This window comes from Oncorhynchus mykiss, chromosome 19 (genome assembly GCF_013265735.2).
Source record: "Oncorhynchus mykiss isolate Arlee chromosome 19, USDA_OmykA_1.1, whole genome shotgun sequence".
Classification (NCBI taxonomy): domain Eukaryota; kingdom Metazoa; phylum Chordata; class Actinopteri; order Salmoniformes; family Salmonidae; genus Oncorhynchus; species Oncorhynchus mykiss.
Window position 1 is genome coordinate 4,610,264 of NC_048583.1, and position 20,893 is coordinate 4,631,156.

General features: G+C 42.3%; 2 protein-coding genes across 2 annotated transcripts; both read left to right on the top strand.

Moving 5' to 3' along the window:
- The first annotated feature begins 10,877 nt into the window (after nt 1-10,877).
- Nucleotides 10,878-16,186, top strand: LOC110533205 (ubiquitin carboxyl-terminal hydrolase 37-like). The gene is made up of 10 exons (XM_036955468.1): nt 10,878-10,991; nt 12,666-13,018; nt 13,472-13,669; nt 13,949-14,080; nt 14,702-14,834; nt 14,944-15,080; nt 15,265-15,364; nt 15,494-15,573; nt 15,768-16,018; nt 16,164-16,186. The coding sequence occupies exons 3-10, from the start codon at nt 13,503-13,505 to the stop codon at nt 16,184-16,186; spliced, it is 1,023 nt and encodes a 340-aa protein (XP_036811363.1). The 5' UTR covers nt 10,878-10,991; nt 12,666-13,018; nt 13,472-13,502.
- A 121-nt stretch (nt 16,187-16,307) lies between these two features.
- Nucleotides 16,308-18,092, top strand: LOC118941419 (ubiquitin carboxyl-terminal hydrolase 8-like). Its single transcript, XM_036953995.1, has 3 exons — nt 16,308-16,549; nt 17,386-17,521; nt 17,591-18,092. The coding sequence occupies exons 1-3, from the start codon at nt 16,444-16,446 to the stop codon at nt 17,625-17,627; spliced, it is 279 nt and encodes a 92-aa protein (XP_036809890.1). The 5' UTR covers nt 16,308-16,443; the 3' UTR covers nt 17,628-18,092.
- The last annotated feature ends 2,801 nt before the right edge of the window (nt 18,093-20,893 follow it).

Below are 20,893 nucleotides of genomic sequence, written 5' to 3' on the forward strand. Positions count from 1 at the left end.
AAGGCCTCCAAGCCTCAAAGGTGGAGCAGTTCCACACACTGCCTCTGTGAGTTGTCCCTTTATAACCTCTCATAGTACTAGCAGTTTTTAATGTCCTGAGCCTTTAGGAGTAGTTACCTTCCTGAGCAGGTTGTAGGACTTAGAGGTGAGCACCGCCAAACAAATTTCACTCATCTGTTATTTTGTTGACTGGTTTCATTGTCTGTCTGTTCATCTCTCTTCCTCTCTCTTTCTGGGCAGTGTGCTGGTTCTGCATCTGAAGAGGTTTGGAGGACCTGGGGGGTTGGAGAAGCTGGAGGCTCCTCTTTTGTTTCCTTCGGAGCTGAGGCTCTCCACCCTCTGTGGGGACATGGTGCCACACCTGCACAGTGCCAGCCCACAGGCCCTCACCAACCAGGCCCCCAGCATCCAGGGGTCCATCCCCCAGACCCTCGCCAGCCAAGTCTCCAGACCACCTGGAGAGGCCAAAGACAGCGCCCTCTGCTGTTCAGGTAGGTCATGGCACCATAACACTATTCTTGCTCCAACACCACACAAACCACCCACTCCCAGAACGGTCCTGCTGACAGAGAAGCTGGAAGCTGCAATTTAAAATGCTTCTCAGACATCTTTAGTGATGTATGGGAGCTGTTTTAGTCCAGAGCAATTCAGACAAGTGACCACGTTTTCACAGCTCCTTATATGTATATTTGATCCCTCAGATTCAAATGAGCAGGAACCAGGGAAAGTGCTGCTGACAGCCTCAGTGGTGAGGAGAGAGAGAGAGAGAGAGAGAGAGAGAGAGAGAGAGATAGAGAGAGAGAGAGAGAGAGAGAGAGAGAGAGAGAGAGAGAGAGAGAGAGAGAGAGAGAGAGAAACCAGTGAAAAATAAGTTATGACAGAACACTGAGATAGTTATGAAGAGTACACGATGTAGTAGACCTGTAGTAGACTAGTACTGTAGTAGACTGTAGACAGTGTGGTGGACTGTAGAGGAAATGAGAATCCTATGATCACATGTGTTTTCTTACAGAAGCAGAAGCCAGTACAGTCAGTGAATGGTTACTACCAGCTGACTGGCGTAGTCTCTCATTTGGGAGGCTCCGCAAACTCCGGTAAGTAAATACCATCAAACACACATGCAGATGCACAATACATATGACATCAGCTGAATTCCAAATCACTCCCTTCTCCTTGGATCTCAATTTGCATGTTCACGTGTGCCTCTGCCGTATACACAAGCATCCCAAAGCTGAGGGAGTGAAAATTATCGAGGGTGAAGGCCAGGGATCATCAACTAGATTCAGCCTCGGGTCCATTTTCTTTCTTAGCCAGATGGGAAGGGGTGTGGAACAAAATTACAAATAATTTGTAGACTGCAAATATACCGTAGGAACGCCAAACAGATATAATATTTGACTCATTTCAAACCTTGCTTACATTTGTGTACAACCACAAATATCTCTTTATTGTGCGTGGGAATACTTTGAAACAGATTTCCAAAATGAAAATCACTTGGAGCTGATTTGCTGGTGTTTTTACAGTCTTTTAACAATTACGTTTTATTTGGACAGAAAACATAGGGGGCCAAATAAAATCACCCTTGGACCAAATTTGTCCTGCGGGGTGCCATTTGGGGAACCCTGGGGTAGGTGATAATTAGACCTTCCAACAGCCATTTCGGCCAAGCTAGCAAGGCTGCAGGCTTCAGAGTGAAGTGTCATCCCAACAAGCACTGCAATATGTTTAGAGTTTACTCAATTTAATTGAAAAGAATGGAGAGGCATGTCTAATTTAATGCCATGTGTATTTGTTTATCTCTGATTTCAAAACTTGACACATGTAACAGATAAAATACCTCCCAAATGACCTGTTTAACTGTTACGAAACACTCTATTACCCACAATAGCGTGACCCTTGACCTCTAGTCTGTCTTCCTTGTTCCACAGGGCACTACATTAGTGACATATTGCATGCCAGTGGAAACTGGTTCTGCTGTAACGACAGCCAGGTGTCAATGTCCAATGAAGCCACTGTGCTGAGGACCAGAGCCCGGAGTGCCTACATGCTCTTCTATATGTTCAGGTACTGTTTACTCTCGCCATCTATATTCTTGTGTTGCTATTTATGTGTACTGTTCCTTTCACCCTACAGGGCAATAGAGCGGGAGGCCCCTGCACACAGGGCCTAACAGGGCCACCAGCATCAGCCCCAGCCTAAACAGGGGCAGCACCTGGACCAGCCTCAAAACACTCAGACCTGTCTCAACAGGGGTAGTACCAGGCCCAGTCTCAAAACCCCCAGCCCAGCCTCAACACTCACACACCTGCCTCGAAAGGGGTAGCATTTGGCCCAACATCAACAACCCAGCCCAGCCTCAACATGGGAAGAACCAGGCCCAGTCTCAAGGTGGGCAGAACAAGACCCAGCCCCAACAACCGCAGACCTGCCTCAACAGGTGCAGCATTCGGCCCAACTTCAATCATGCTGCTCTTCAACACTAGCATGAACATTCTTTCAGTAGCTTATGTCATAAATACCTGCCCTTGATTTGACTACTTCACCTAATGGATAAACGTATAAAGTATACACAGTAAATGTAGTACATATGTAGATGTGGTGGATAGAGAGTGTGATTATTTAGAGGATATAACATCCCTTCTATTTGGTTTGGTTTGAAATCCTCCTGTTGTGAAATACACTGTGGTGTCTAACCTCTTATTCAGCATGGTCACACCGGAAGACCTGCAATATTAATAAAGACAAGCAAATGTAAGAAAATCCCATTTAAGATGATTCTGTTGACCGTTGTAACTCTTTAACTCAGGAAGATTTATGGGTCTGCGATTCAGGCCGGTCCTAACAGGAAACGTGACAAAGTGAAGCAGCTGTAATGGAGCCTTCTAACACCCAATCAGGTCTGGAGGAGGAATGTCACAAAGATTCAGAGATACTATGAGTATCTTTTGAAGTTACTCTCCAGTTGTATCCATTTGAATAAATACAGACATGAAAATGCTGGGCTATGGCTGTAACCTTGGTTCTGTGAGTAGAGTAACGGGTCACCAAACAAGTTATGGGAACTCTACATTCTGTCTTTTCTTATCTCACGTACACTCCCTTACGTATTTATTTAGACAGTGAAGCTACAACTTTTCATTTGGCTCTATACGCCAGCGTTTTGGATTGGAGATCAAATGTTTCATATGGGGTGACTGTACAGAATGTCACCTTTAATTTAATGAATGGTAAATAATGTTGAGTGAGAAAGTTACAGAGGATCATACCCCCAAGACATGCTAACCTCTCACCATTACCAATAATAGGGGAGGTTAGCATTTTATATCATACCCCCAAGACATGCTAACCTCTCACCATTACCAATAATAGGGGTGGTTAGCATTTTATATCATACCCCCAAGACATGCTAACCTCTCACCATTACCAATAATAGGGGAGGTTAGCATTTTATATCATACCCCCAAGACATGATAACCTCTCACCATTACCAATAATAGGGGTGGTTAGCATTTTATATCATACCCCCAAGACATGCTAACCTCTCACCATTACCAATAATAGGGGAGGTTAGCATTATATATCATACCCCCAAGACATGCTAACCTCTCACCATTACCAATAATAGGGGAGGTTAGCATTTGGGGGGTATAATATTTATACCTCTGTAAATTTCTCACTCATCATTATTCACAATTCATTCATGATTATCTTTAATCATAGAATTAAATTCGTATTTACAATAAAAATGACTCCAAAGTTACACAATACATTGTTTACTATTACATTTCCATTTTAGTCATTTAGCAGACTTACAATTAGAGCATTCATGTTTAACATACAGTGCCTTGACACCCCTAGACTTCTTACACATGTTGTTGTGTTACAGACTGAATTTAAAATGCAGTAAATATATTTTTTCTCTCACTCAACTACACAAAGTACTCCATAACGACAAAGTTAAAACATGTTTTTAGAAATGTTTGCAAATGTATTGAAAATTAAATATACTATAGATTTTACATAAGTATTCACATCCCTAAGTCAATACTTTGTAGAAGCACATTTGGCAGCGATAACAGCTGTGAGTATTTCCTGGTAAATCTCTAGGAGCTTTCCACACCTGGATTGTGGAACGTGACCATTATTCTTTTCAAAATTCTTTAAGTTTGTCAAATTGGTTTTTGATCATTGCTAGACAACAGTTTTCAGGTCTTGCCATAGATTTTCAAGTAGATTTAAGTCAAAACTGTAACTTGGCCACTCAGGAACATTGACTGTCTTCTTGGAAAGCAACTCCAGTGTATATTTGGTCTTCTGTTTTAGGTTATTGTCCTGTTGAAAGGTTTATTAATCTCCCAGATTCTGGTGGAAAGCAGACTGAACCAGGTTTTCCTGTTTTGCTCCACTCAGGTTTTCCTGTTTAGCTCCACTCAGTTTATTTTTCTTCTGAAAAACTCTCCAGTCCTTAATGATTATAAACATACCTTGGCATACTGTATGATAGTGAAACTCTTTATCAGTCAACCACAGTGGATTAGAAACACTGGCCACCACGTGACTCCCACCAGCCTTAGTTTGATAATATACTACATGATATGACTCCCACCAGCCTAAGTTTGAATATATACTACATGGTATGACTCCCACCAGCCTAAGTTTGAATATATACTACATGGTATGACTCCCACCAGCCTAAGTTTGAATATATACTACATGATATGACTCCCACCAGCCTAAGTTTGAATATATACTACATGGTATGACTCCCACCAGCCTAAGTTTGAATATATACTATATGGTATGACTCCCACCAGCCTAAGTTTGAATATATACTACATGGTATGACTCCCACCAGCCTAAGTTTGAATATATACTACATGATATGACTCCCACCAGCCTAAGTTTGAATATATACTACATGATATGACTCCCACCAGCCTAAGTTTGAATATATACTACATGATATGACTCACACCAGTCTTAGTTTAATAATATACTACGTGATAATACGCCCACCAGCCTAAGTCTGTTAAAATAATACATGACATGACTCCACCAGCCTTAGTTTGATAATATAATACATTATATGACTCTATATCATATTACATACATACAGTACATACCTACATGAACTATTATACAACTCTACAGCTCTACTCTATTCCACAGGAGGAGAGAAAGCATCACACAAATCATTAGATACAGGGACAGAGTCAAAGGTGGCCCTCTGGTGGACGTAGTACTAACTACAGGTACAACTGTAGTGTTGGTGACAGAGACCTGGGTGGATGTAGTACTAACTACAGGTACAACTGTAGTGTTGGTGACAGAGACCTGGGTGGATGTAGTACTAACTACAGGTACAACTGTAGTGTTGGTGACAGAGACCAGGGTGGATGTAGTACTAACTACAGGTACAACTGTAGTGTTGGTGACAGAGACCAGGGTGGACGTAGTACTAACTACAGGTACAACTGTAGTGTTGGTGACAGAGACCAGGGTGGATGTAGTACTAACTACAGGTACAGCTGTAGTGTTGGTGACAGAGACCTGGGTGGATGTAGTACTAACTACAGGTACAGCTGTAGTGTTGGTGACAGAGACCTGGGTGGATGTAGTACTAACTACAGGTACAGCTGTAGTGTTGGTGACAGAAACCTGGGTGGATGTAGTACTAACTACAGTTACAGCTGTAGTGTTGGTGACAGTGACCTGGGCCCGGTTACCCAAAATAATATTAAGGGTAAATTCATCTGAGAACAATAGGATCCTATTGTTGAAACGATGGACTTAGACAAAAAATGCTTTTGAGAAACCAAGGCCTTGGGCTGTAGAGCTCACAACCACCCCCACAGAGTCCTTCGCTAAGCCCAGACACACACCCACGTTGCCTGACCTGTCCACTACCACCAGCTCTACCTACTTTGAACAGCAGGTGAAGCTGTAGTCCAACTTGGTCACATTCTTGGACCTGGGGCCCACTGCCCTAGAAGTGTTGAGGGTCCCATTGCCCTGGTATAGGCTGATGCAGATGATTCTTGTCCCACTGACACAGTCGGTGAGGTTGGCAAAGAGCTGCCAGTTTTAGGAGCTGCATGTTTTTTTATTTTTTTATTTATTTAAATTTTTAGCCCTTTTTCTTTTTTCTCCCCAATTTTTTTTGTGGTATCCAATTGTGTAGTAGCTACTATCTTGTCTCATCGCTACAACTCCCGTACGGGCTCGGGAGAGACGAAGGTTGAATGTCATGCGTCCTCCGATACACAACCCAACCAGCCGCACTGCTTCTTAACACAGCGCGCATCCAACCCGGAAGCCAGCCGCACCAATGTGTCGGAGGCTACACCGTGCACCTGGCAACCTTGGCTAGCGCGCACTGCATCCGGTTTACACAGCCCAACATCACATGCTCACTAGCGCTCAGTGGGTACAGGGAGCAGCACAAGGCTCTCCAGAGGGTGGTACGGTCTGCCCAACATCACATGCTCACTAGCACTCAGTGGGTACAGGGAGCAGCACGAGGCTCTCCAGAGGGTGGTACGGTCTGCCCAACGCATTTACCGGGGGCACACTGCACAGCATTTGACATCTGGTAAATATGTGTATGTGACCAATACAATTTGATTTGATTTCAGCAGCAACGAGATCATTACGTCATCCAAAAACATGGCAGTCATTGAGTGACTATAAAAAGTAAAAAAAACGGCCTCAGCGACAACTATTTGAGATTACAATGAATTGTTTTGTGCACAAAGGTTCTGACTAAAGTGTCTTATTAGGAATTTTCTAATCTGACTTTCCTATGTGGCTGTGTACGGAAAATCTATTTCTGGGTCGAGTATCTGATAAACTGCAGTACCGAAACCAAACTGTTGGAGCATTCAAAACCGTGCTTCTAGACCAGAACCCTGGCCCTTTGGAGGAGACGCCTGGTAGCCTGCACTGGAGAGTGGTAAAATCTGTCACCTGGAGGGAGGAAGGAAGTTAAGAAGGGGAGGAAGAGAGAGAGGGTATAGACAATGCGAGAGAGCAAGAGCGCTTAGTCAGATAACTGATGCAGCTGATAACAACTGGTAGCTAACAGCAACCGATTCCTTTCAAATCAGTGGCTGTGAGGGAGAGAGGATATGAAAAAAGGAGGGCATTTTAGTGTTTTGAAACAAGACCCTTACTTTGCTGACAACGGACAGGGTTACAGTACATCCGTTCCTGACGGGGTGCTAGCGGGCGCCGTGAGGCTCACGGTACTGTTGGCTGCACCGCCCCCAGTCACCATGGAGATGTTGGCAGGGAAGGAAGAAGTGAATCTGGAATTGTTGGTGGCTCGGGCGGTAAAGGTTCCTCCGGTTCTGTTGGCCGTTTCTGCAGTGAAGCGTACTGAAATGGTGGAAAACTATGGACAAAACAGGGTGTACACAAATGAGGGGTTAGGTAATAGTAGTATTGATAAATGAGGCCTCAAAGCTCTGTTGGTACAGTCCGATCTGCTGTCTCTCCAGTTTTTAGTCTTGGTCGAGATGTAGAACCAACCTTCAAAATCATCTCTCTTCCTCTGTAGCTGGTCTCTCTCTTTAGTTTCATTTGTTGTAACTTGTCTGTAGCTGGTCTCTCTCTTTAGTCAGGGTGTTGTAACTGATCTGTAGCTGGTCTCTCTCTTTAGTCAGGGTGTTGTAACTGATCTGTAGCTGGTTTTTATCATTAGTCCGGGTGTTGTAAAGGGTCTGTAGCTTGTCTCTCTTCTCAGTTAGGTTGTTGTAACTGGTCTGTAGCCGGTCTCTCTCTTCAGTCAGGTTGTCTTAGATTGTCTGTAGTTGGTCTCGTTCCTCAGTAAGGGTGTTGTAACTGTCACATAGCTGACAGATGTGTCATAGTGCCGATCTCACCGTTCCCCCCAGGGCCTCTGCACTGATGTAGATATCCTGGATACTTACTTAGTTAAAAATACAGACACACGATAAAGTGTGTGGGATTTATGAAAATGTATGACTGTAGGTTTACTCACTGAGATTGGTAAGCCTCCCACTAAGAAAATCTCTCTGTCTGTAGCTGGTCTCTAACTTTAATCAGGTTGTTGTAACTGGTCTGTAGCTGGTCTATCTGTGTTGACTTGTGATGATCAATGGCTCCATCTGTAAAAGGGAAAAGTTCATCAAACATGTAACTACCACACCATTAATGAGTAAGTATGATTAAGGAGGCTACTTAAGTCTCAGTGACAACATACTAAACTTACAGTAGACAGACAGGCCTATGATCCCAGCCAGTAGGAGAACACACAGCAACCCCAGACACACTGCAGCAACTCCAGAGGGTCTCTTCCACCACTGAACATGTACTGAATCACAAATGATTAAAGATCTTTGGTAATGTGTTTTACTGTATCATCCAGGATTGAGACAAATAAAGGTATGATGCTACAGGTTACTCTCACCTATTTAATGTGTGTGTGCGTGTGCGTATGTGAGTGTGGTCAAATACAGTAACTTATTCTTCTAACCTCAACTCTAATATACATCTTGTAGCTGTGTCTTCTCCATGGACTGTCCTGCGTCTGTGTGACTTACAGTGGTTCCTCAATTAAACGTTTTGAGATTATGCCGCAGGATTTAGAGGTCATTTGTGGTTTAGTATGTTACCTTGAGTCACTGCTTCATTGCTCCAGACCACCACAAGGGGGAGGCAGAGGACTGATTATGCTTTTGGGTCCCAATGCTTAATGTGTCTCTACCTGAATTAATGCTGTCAATGAATGAGCAGTATAAACCAAATATGAACTGATAATTGTGCATTCAAAATTGGATTTCAATGAACTGAATGATGAGGATGAAGAAGGTGATGGAATGTAAAACAATAGTGTCGGAATTGCTATTTCTCTGTCCTGCACGCACTTCCGAAAAAGACCCCTATTTTTTTGTTTCCACTTGGTCAGACGAAGCTGTAACTGGACAGTAGCAGTAACTGAAACTGTAGTTAGATTAGTTTTTTATTCTAAGACAAATGAAAATGTTAAATTATATTCTTAACATATATATGTGTAGGCATACTGTTTAATACAATCGATACTTTACTAAAAACATGAATGTGTTTTTGCAGAGCAAACAACCATGCAGACAACCATCCGTGGAGATCTGTGGACAAAGGGCTGGACAACGGGCCACACCCATAAAACACATGGTTCCCATGAAAGCGGTTGGTTTTGCTACATTCTTAAAATGTGTTTCTGTTCGCAGAATTCGTGTGTTGGAGTCACTTTTCATTCTTAATTGATCTACCATTTCTATCACAGGACACCACAATCAATGGGGACGCAGAGCAGTACCATTCTGCTCATCTGATGAAGGTGCACGTGAATCAGTATCCCTCATTATTTGAAGAGACAGATACTTGTATTTTTTATTTAACTCGGCAAGTCATTTAAGAACAAATTCTTATTTACAATGATGTCCTAGGAACAGTGGGTTAACTGCCTTGTTCAGGGGCTGAACAACAGATGTTTACCTTGTCAGCTCAGGGATTTGATTCAACAACCTTCCGGTTACTGGCCCAATGCTCTAACCACTAGACTACATGCCGCCCCAACTGGGATGGATCCCGAGGCAAATGTGGCTCACCAGTGAACCTCCAGGTGTTCATCATTAATACTGTGACCAAGACTGATGCAACCCGAAAAAACATTCAAGACAGAGTTAATGAGTTCTTGAGGTCACTGAGAAAGTCTTGACATGGCCTGCTCTCTCTTATGTAAGGAATGAAGCATCTTTGCCATGTTTACTATGTACTGTGGGCTATGTTTACTATGTACTGTGGGCTATGTTTACTATGTACTGTTGGCCATGTATACTATGTACTGTGGGCTATGTTTACTATGTACTGTGGGCTATGTTTACTATGTACTGTGGGCTATGTTTACTATGTACTGTGGGCTATGTTTACTATGTACTGTGGGCTATGTTTACTATGTACTGTTGGCCATGTTTGCTATGTACTGTGGGCTATGTGTACTATGTACTGTGGGCTATGTTTACTATGTACTGTTGGCCATGTTTGCTATGTACTGTGGGCTATGTGTACTATGTACTGTGGGCTATGTTTACTATGTACTGTGGGCTATGTTTACTATGTACTGTGGGCTATGTTTACTTGTCAGACTGCACAGTAGCTTATTAAACGTGTGCATTTTGAAATAGTAAAAAATAAAAGAATAATCAATAACATGTTTCTACCACGGTGTGTTTCTGGTTGATGGCCAATATTAAGTACAGTCAAATGCATTTGTGAATTAAATCACGTTATTGTTTAATTAATTAAGGCTCCTTTCTCTATTATGTGCTGGAGTTATTTTAAGAATAAAGTAGGCTAATGAAGGCAACAAATTGTTGCGTACTGAAACTCCCAATGTCATCCAATTGTTACAATAGGATTTGAAGCAAAAGCCTACCTGTGTATGGTCAACTATTTCAGCACTGTTTTGTCCTGCTCTGAGAAAAGCAAGACAACTTAATAAACATATACATTTTTAAAAAGTAATTCAAAAATATATTTATATTGTACCACTGTAGATGTTGCAGGCAGTCAGAGATGAGTCCTATTGTAAAGTGTAGCCTAAAGGCCAAAATGGGCACACTTCAATGTATTCAATGCTTAAGTACAATAAAACCAGATTTGCCCAACCCCTACAAATATATGAATGTATTATTATCCCTGCATTATCATTGTATAAAAGCCCATTAGATATTAATTTAGAATCCTCTAAATGTAATTAGATCTACTATTGTAATTTGATGATCTGAATTGATCTGCAAGTATTTTCATTTTGAGTTTCCGGTAAACTCTTTGTTTCCTTTCATGTGTCCAACCAATTATTATTGGATTATTCACCACGGCAACCAGTGAAATGTATTTCTGAGTTAGGTTGGCTTGTTTTCACAATTCACAACAAAATGCCTCCAGCTGTCCATCACCACTGTAAATATAAAGAGTGGTTATAGAGGGTGAGCGTGTATGTGTGTGTTTGTGCGAGAGAGAATCGAAACACACACAGTAACGTGTGTAAATGAGTTCCGAGAGCAGATCTGTTATCCAACGATTAGTTTCATATTAAAAACGGTTAAATGTTTCTCAAATATGCTCTCTGGTGGTCAAACTAGCTCTAACGAGCGTTAATGGCAACAATGTCTGACACTTAAATAATAAATAATGTGACATAGAATTCTGCGGCAGCCCGCAAGTTGTGCTGCAATATGATGCAACTTTTTAAGGAAGAACCACTGTAGGAGTTGGCAAGACAGCACTAAACCGACCTGGGACTCTAGCTAGTAGGAGTTGGCAAGACAGCACTAAACAGACCTGGGACTCTAGCTAGTAGGAGTTGACAAGACAGCACTAAACAGACCTGGTACTCTAGCTAGTAGGAGTTGGCAAGACAGCACTAAACAGACCAGGGACTCTAGCTAGTAGGAGTTGGCAAGACAGCACTAAACAGACCTGGGACTCTAGCTAGTAGGAGTTGGCAAGACAGCACTAAACAGACCTAGGACTCTAGCTAGTAGGAGTTGACAAGACAGCACTAAACAGACCTGGGACTCTAGCTAGGGTTGGGTTAAGTTTAGGTAAGAAGAATTGTTTACGGGTTGGAGTGAGGTTAGAAAACAAAATTCATGCCAGCAACCTTGTGTTATGCCTTCCATTCAACACCAATTTATCACCTAGCAAGTGTATTTAACACCACTGGGCACTGTAACCTCTGCCCACTGACCATTGAGCTTTAATTGAACCAATCACATTCAGTATGTCCTTGAGACAGAGCTGCCCTCAGGGCAAGATTGAATACTGAAAACTGTCCCTAACCAATCTGGATTGTTGTTTGAGGTTTAGGCTAAATCTCTATCACCTGTTCACATTCTTGTAACCCAACACTTTGTCCATCTGCTGGTGAATAAGAGAAAAAGCATTTAGCATTTAAATAAACCGATAACCAAACCAAAAACAACATGGAAGCTATCAAAAAACTATGAAGATGAAGGCACTTAAAATGCCTTCACTGTGGTCGTACATATAATGAAACAATATACAAAAAATGAATGTAAAAAGAAACAAGAATACAATGGAGCATATTATCTACAATATTGTATGTATACTGCATAACTTTGCTCTTCAATAAAACATATTTGTTCATTGAACAATATATTTTAAAATGTTATAGATTGGGTTGCCAGGTGGTGGTGTCATACATGACCGATGACATCACAATGGTCTTAAAGCCAATTTGAACAATGGGTTAATGTGGAAATGTATCAGTCTTCATTGGTTATCGACATGGCTTGTTTCTGCTGGTGCAAAAAGGTATGAAATCAGGTCATTTAATCAATGAACAACTACTATAATTCTGGAGTAGTATGTTTCTCTTTAACCTAGTGGGAAGAATAAAAGTAAAATTACATTCTGATTGACGAATACGTAAAAAGTGTACATGAAATGTACATGAAGTTCTGCTATTGCAAATGTCACTCAATGTAACCTGTCTATACTGTGTTATTTGAGGTTTAGGATAGATCCCTATGATTCTCCATTTAGGCCAACCTCTTCCTACTCTTATGACCCCCTCTTCCATTGGTTGGGGATCTGGGGGGAAAGTATTTAGCACTATCACATTTTCTTGTCAACAGAAAAAACGTCAGAAAGCAAATTCAGTTGATGTGGAGCAGAAGACAAGAAAGAAGAAGGAGAGGGGCACTTCATCCCCCTCTCCAATTCCATCTGACCGTTCTGAACGGAATGGCTCCGCTACCTCTGACCCCTCACCCTCTGATCAACTCTCCTCCCTCCATCCACTTCCCTCTCCTGTTAAATGTTCCTCTCAGCCTTGCTCTCCTGCTAAACAACCCTCTGTACCCCGGTCACCTGCCAAAAACCCTTCCCCAGGGAAATCCTCTCCAGTGGTGTCCCAGCCTAGTTCTCCCTCTCCTACCAACCCTCTGGACCGTCATGGAGACACCAGCCAGGAGGGCACAACAGTCAGGTAATCCAAACATAAAGTACAGTGCCATCCTAGAGTCTCTTTGGAGAGTTGGGTTTAGTGCTACCAGATCAGGGCCAGTGTTAATCAACAGTATGAGTGCTAATCTAGGATCAGGTCCTCTCTGTCCATAATAATCTTTCATTGATCTATGATCTAAAATGCAAAACTGGTCCTAGATCAGACTCCTACTCTGAGACACTTGGTAAACACAGTCCCAGAAAGTTATTTTCCTGAAACTGTAGTTTTAGCCTCTTCTGTCTACATCTAGTGGATAAAGAGAGTACTAACCTATTGGCCTGGTCTACTTGGTACACTGCATTTATATGGACAGCAGTACATGCATAACTACTCAGACTGTGTTTATAGTACAGTACAGTATTTAATAGAGAGACTGTGTAGAGTGATAATATCTATGTGTTGGAGGCGTTAGACCAGTTTCTCTCCTTCCTCCAGACCTCTGTCTCTTCAGGAACACTCTAGTCCAATGCCCCAGAGACCAGTCTCAGCCACCAGAAGCATGACTCTTCCCAGGGCCAGCTCAGCCACCAGAAGCATGACTCTTCCCAGGACCAGCTCAGCCACCAGAGGGTCAGAAGAGACCCAGGGGGCCAGAGGAGAACGGGGGGAACTGGTCAACATGGAACTTCTTGGGTAAACCACAACACACTGCAAATGCATTGAATATAAGTTCTTTATTGTTTAGAGATCAGTGTCTGATATACTATGGGGATAAGGCTTACTATCTAGCATGTCCTTTTTATTAGATATTTATAAACCCATGAATTATGTCAATCTTGGTCTAAAGGACATCCACTTCTTTGTGTTAAATATAATGTATCCCTTATCCCCTGCCATTATCATCACTTTATAGAGATGTGAAGGTTATGATTAATCTCTATGTGTGTACTGATGACTGATTCTTCTTCACAGGTTGCCTAACATTGGCAACACTTGCTTCCTTAACGCCACCCTGCAGTGCCTCCTGGTCCTGCCTTCCTTCTCAAAGGAAATCCTGCACCAGGAACAACTCTGGAGCTCCTCCCCCTTCTCCAACCTGCTCAGGTAAGGGAAGGCTCAAAAGCAGACACTCACCCCACACAGCCATTAATTGTGGTCATAAATTAAAGAAGGGACACTCTTTTCACGCCACTTCTACAGAAAGGGATTGTCGTAGCAGGTTAAGATAGCACTTTCACTAATCCTAACCCTTTTCCTAACCTTAACCACTTCATATTTTGCTGTGTATTGTATTTATGGTTTATTTTCCAGTTTCTTTTTGTTTTGGAATCTTCATAACCAAGAGGAACAACAATGACACACTGATTAGGATGTTGGCATTTTGTAGGCCAATTTGGAAAGTGTAGAATGACTACATTACCCATAATGCTCATTGACTGAACATTCCACCTTACTGTGGGAAATTTGGTAGTTTTTTTAAATGCTCTGGAATTGAGAGCAGTATCCAAACCAAATATCTTAGGAGAATAAACAATACATTTTTGTTGTTTGGCTTCATTGTCCGTCCTCAAAGGTGAAATTGCATCAAATCGAATGAAACATTTCTAATGATGGGGTGCCACTAGATAAAACATATTTGTATATACTCATCTGCCTCTTCAGGCGTAAGCCAGTAGGTTGACACCATTCAGTCAGCTGCTAACTTACTCTCTGTCTCCCCTACAGGTGTCTGTCTGATGTGCACCGTTCGGGTCTACCTGACAGTGTGGCAAACCAGGCCTCAAAAGCAGACCTCATGTGGAAGGTCAAGTACTCCTTGTCGGGATACGATTTGAAGTATCTGGGGGACACGCAACAGGTAACTGAGGCACTACTCTCTTGTGTACGAGTGCTCTTCTTGCAAGGGTTAATTTTCTCTTTTTAATTTGCTTTTATCTTGGTGTGTTTCTTTCTCTTCCTCATCATAGGACGCACACGAGTTACTTGTCAATATGCTGTGCCAGCTGAAGGAGGAGGGCATGATTCTGAAGACACTCGGGATGAACTATACCTGCCCTGTTTCCCAGCTGGAGTTCCAGCTTGTGTCGGTGCGCACATGTACCAGGTAAGAGATCCCATTGGTTGTAATGTATCTACTGAGAACATGATCTTTCTATATATATATATATATATATATATATACAGTATATATTAATATTACAAAACACATGGCATAACAGAAACATTGTAGAGACCTGAAACAGAAACAGACTTGATGCATTTTTCTTCTCTTTGTCCTGCTTCGGAAGCTGTGGGCGCGAGTCGTCCACCAGAGAGGACTACAACCACCTCTCATTGGACATCAGCCCTGAGCGCACCTTGCTGAACAGCCTAGCACTCACTTTCAAAGTCAGCACTTAGGGCTCAGCCCTGCATGTAGAGACTAACACCCAGGGCAAGCTGCCCACTGCCTCAGAATACGCTATCTTATTATTGTAGTGGTATCATTCATTATGTAATGCTTTTGTTTCTAACCAGAGTGAACAGGTTGAATTCACATGTGAGGGCTGTAAAGGCCTCCACGCCTCAAAGGTGGAGCAGTTCCACACACTGCCTCTGTGAGTTGTCCCTTTATAACCTCTCATAGTACTAGCAGTGTTTAATGTCCTGAGCCTTTAGGAGTAGTTACCTTCCTGAGCAGGTTGTAGGACTTAGAGGTGAGCACCGCCAAACAAATTTCACTCATCTGTTATTTTGTTGACTGGTTTCATTGTCTGTCTGTTCATCTCTCTTCCTCTCTCTTTCTGGGCAGTGTGCTGGTTCTGCATCTGAAGAGGTTTGGAGGACCTGGGGGGTTGGAGAAGCTGGAGGCTCCTCTTTTGTTTCCTTCGGAGCTGAGGCTCTCCACCCTCTGTGGGGACATGGTGCCACACCTGCACAGTGCCAGCCCACAGGCCCTCACCAACCAGGCCCCCAGCATCCAGGGGTCCATCCCCCAGACCCTCGCCAGCCAAGTCTCCAGCCCACCTGGAGAGGCCAAAGACAGCACCCTCTGCTGTTCAGGTAGGTCATGGCACCATAACACTATTCTTGCTCCAACACAACACAAACCACCCACTCCCAAAACGGTCCTGCTGACAGAGAATCTGGAAGCTGCAATTTAAAATGCTTCTCAGACATCTTTAGTGATGTATGGGAGCTGTTTTAGTCCAGAGCAATTCAGACAAGTGACCACGTTTTCACAGTTCTTGATATGTATATTTGACCCCTCAGGTTCAAATGAGCAGGAACCAGGGAAAGTGCTGCTGACTGCCTCAGTGGTGAGAAGAGAGAGAGAGATAGAGAGAGAGAGTGAAACCAGTGAAAAATAAGTTATGACAGGACACTGAGATAGTTATGAGGAGTACACGATGTAGTAGACCTGTAGTAGACTAGTACTGTAGTAGACTGTAGACAGTGTGGTGGACTGTAGAGGAAATGAGAATCCTATGATCACATGTGTTTTCTTACAGAAGCAGAAGCCAGTACAGTCAGTGAATGGTTACTACCAGCTGACTGGCGTAGTCTCTCATTTGGGAGGCTCCGCAAACTCCGGTAAGTAAATACCATCAAACACACACATGCAGATGCACAATACATATGACATCAGCTGATTTCCAAATCACTCCCTTCTCCTTGGATCTCAATTTGCATGTTCACGTGTGCCTCTGCCGTATACACAAGCATCCCAAAGCTGAGGGAGTGAAAATTATCGAGGGTGAGGGCCAGGGATCATCAACTAGATTCAGCCTCGGGTCCATTTTTTTTCTTAGCCAGATGGGAAGGGGTGTGGAACAAAATTACTAAAATTTGTAGACTGCAAATATACCGTAGAAAGGCCAAACAGATATAATATTTGACTCATTTCAAACCTTGCTTACATTTGTGTACAACCACATGTATCTCTTTATTGTGCGTGGGAATACTTTGAAAGAGATTTCCAAAATGAAAATCACTTGGAGCTGATTTGCTGGTGTTTTTACAGTCTTTTAACAATTGCGCTTTATTTGGACAGAAAACATAGGGGCCAAATAAAATCACCCTTGGACCAAATTTGTCCCGCGGGCCGCCATTTGTGGAACCCTGTTTTAGGGGATAATTAGACCCTCCAACAGCCATTTCGGCCAATGCTTTCAAGGCTGCAGGCTTCAGAGTGAAGTGTCATCCCAACAAGCACTGCAATATGTTTAGAGTTTGCTCAATTTAATTGAAAAGAATGGAGAGGCATGTCTAATTTAATGCCATGTGTATCTGTTTATCTCTGATTTCAAAACTTGACACATGTAACAGATAAAATTACCTCCCAAATGAACTGTTTAACTGTTACAAAACACTCTATTACCCACAATAGCCTGACCATTGACCTCTAGTCTGTCTTCCTTGTTTCACAGGGCACTACATTAGTGACATATTGCATGCCAGTGGAAATTGGTTCTGCTGTAATGACAGCCAGGTGTCAATGTCCAATGTAGCCACTGTGCTGAGGACCAGAGCCCGGAGTGCCTACATGCTCTTCTATATGTTCAGGTAATGTTTACTCTCGCCATCTATATTCTTGTGTTGCTATTTATGTGTACGGTTCCTTTCACCCTACAGGGCAATAGAGCGGGAGGCCCCAGCACACAGGGCCTAACAGGGCCACCAGCATCAGCCCCAGCCTAAACAGGGGCAGCACCTGGACCAGCCTCAAAACCCCCAGCCCAGCCTCAACAAAGGCAGCATCTGGACTAAGAAAATCCCATTTAAGATGATTCTGTTGACCGTTGTAACTCTTTAACTCAGGAAGATTTATGGTCTGGAATTCAGGCCGGTCCTAACAGGAAACGTGACAAAGGGAAGCAGCTGTAATGGAGCCTTCTAACACCCAATCAGGTCTGGAGGAGGAATGTCACAAAGATTCAGAGATGCTATGAGTATCTTTTGAAGTTACTCTCCAGTTGTATCCATTTGAATAAATACAGACATGAAAATGCTGGGCTACGGATGTGACCTTGGTTCTGTGAGTAGAGTAACAGGTCACCAAACAAGCTATGGGACAAGCTCAACCAAGCACAATAATGTCTCTGGATGCTTTCAAAAATTATGAATAATCAGACCTGGGTTTAAAAACTATTTGAAATCTGTCCACTACTTTTAGCATTTGGGACTATTCTATTGGTTCCATTAAGCCAGACAAGCTCAACCAAGCACAGCTAAAGTATGTGTGTTTTACAGCAGATTTCCTCTTTAATACCAATGAATACACTCAAAGCATTCATCTATTTGCATGATTGAAGGTAAAATCATTAAAAAAAGTGCTTCCACTGTGACTTGATATCAGTTAGCATTTTTCAGTGTTTTCAGTCGTGTGTGTGTGTGTGTGCGTGTGCTCAAATACAGTAACTTCTACTTCTAACCTCAACTCTAATATACGTCTGTACCTGTGTCTTCTCCCTGCACTGATTAATATTTTGGGTCCCAACCCCTAATGTGTCTCTACCTGAATTAATGCTGTCATTGAATGGGCGGTATAGACCTCTGGATCTCTGAACTGGTTTTGACCTTTGCCTGTTTTCTGGACTCCATTCCCACCTGCCTGACCATTCTGTCTGCCCTGACCTCGAGCCTGCCGCCAGTCTGTACCTCTGGATCTCTGAACTGGTTTTGACCTTTTGCTTGTCCATGACTATTATCTTGCCTTCCCCCTTTGGATTGTTAATAAATATCTTGGGCTCGAACCATCTGCCTCCTGTGTCTGCATCTGGTTCTCCTTGTGCCCCTATTGAAGAAGGTGATTGAATTTAGAACAATAGTGTAGGAATTGCTATTTCTCTTTCCTACACGCACACCCCAAAAATACACAGAATTCTCACAGATCAGATTTGCCCTAACAAAAAATGTTGCTTAGATATTAATTTAGAATCTTCCAGTCCTCTAAATGTAATTATTGGCGGAGTGTCACGTCATTAGCAGAGAGTCAGGCGGCATTGGTCAGAGAGTCATGCGGAGAGTCATGGGGTGGCAGGTATCCTAGAGGTTAGAGCGTTGGACTAGTAACCGAAAGGTTGCAAGATCAAATCGCTGAGCTGACAAGGTAAAATTCTGTTGATCTGCCCCTGAACAAGGCAGTTAACCCACTGTTCCTAGGCTGTCATTGAAAATAAGAATTTGTTCTTAACTGACTTGCCAAGTTCAATATAATAAAAATGATGCATTGACGAGGAATGAGATTGAGTCACAATCCATGCCAGGCACACCTGTGAGGAATTCCATCTCCTGTACTTGATGAAAATACCTGTCTATTTGTGGAAGAATCACCCTAATTAACTCTTTAGTCATATCACAGTTTACCTACTTTATGGTTTTGCCTACACCTAGCGACCTGTAAATTATATGAGAAAAAATATTCCATTTGATTTGGAATGGCAAGCCAGACAAAATGAAAAGGGCCTATTGTCTAACCTCATGTTCATGAATGGCCTTTTCCCCTTTAATCAAATTAAAACCGCACATTTTCAGTTATTTGAAAACAAAATCATCTCCAAAATATCAATATTTTTTAAACATGAACATGAAAATGAGAGTGTGAACTCACCTTTGAGAATGATAATGATAAATTACAGCAGTTAATACATTCATTCAATACATTGGAATACAAAAGAAGCCATCCACACATGATGAAATATTAGCAGGAGAATAGACTCTTCATAGCCCGGCTAATGTAGGCTGAAAATTCCCCCAACTTGCACGACTTTACAATTGATCCCTAGTTTTGGTCTCAAGTAAGCATGGTGTGTGAAGAGCGTTTAAATAAAATAAGCATTGTTTGTGAAAAAAACCCACCAGGAATATATAGACCGAGACCTATGAACACTTAAAAAACGAGAGTCAGGGTTAGTACTTTGTATAAATAATTGGTTATCCTGACCTGGATGACATGACAAAAATCCTAAAGTCTACCAGTATTTTTGAAATGTCTCCAGTAGATTGTCTGTTCCCCCTGAAAGCCCCAATCTGCTCACTTAAATGAATAGACATCCTGGTCATGGTGCTACAGTATGTTCTTACAGCATAATCAAAGTGAGGACATTCGGCGATCTGCTGTATACTTGTGGCCTATAGTAACCTGAAAGTCACACCTTTCCAGTACTCTTCTACCTGCCCCAAACTCCACCCATTCTATGGTGCTATATGTTCCAGGGTTAGGACTGTACCCACAAGAGGACTTGAGAAAATGAGCCAGAGCTGAGAGGATCACCAAAACTAAAGTTTTTTTGGTTTCAATGCATTTACTTATTTTATTTTTTTATATAGTCTGTCCATGTGTAGGCATACTGTGTAATACAATCAATACTTGTGTACTAAAAACATGAATGTGTTTTTGCAGAGCAAACAACCATGCAGACAACCATCCATGGAGATCGGTGGACAAAGGGCTGGACAACGGTACACACCGATAAAACACATGGTTCCCATGAAAGCGGTTGGTTTTGCTACATTCTTAAAACATGTTTCATTATGCAGAATGTGTGTGTTGGAGTCACTTTTAATTCTTAATTGATCTACCATTTCTATCATAGGACACCACAATCGTTGGGGGCGCAGAGCAGTACCATTCTGCTCATCTGATGAAGGTGCAGGTGAATCAGTATCACCCATTATTTGTAGAGACAGATACTTGTATATTTTATTTAACTAGGCAAGTCATTTAAGAACAAATTCTTATTTACAATGATGTCCTAGGAACAGTGGGTTAACTGCCTTGTTCAGGGGCAGAACAACAGATTTTTACTATGTACTGTGGGCTATGTTTACTATGTACTGTGGGCTATGTTTACTATGTACTGTGGGCCATGTTTACTATGTACTGTGGGCCATGTTTACTATGTACTGTGGGCTATGTTTACTATGTACTGTGGG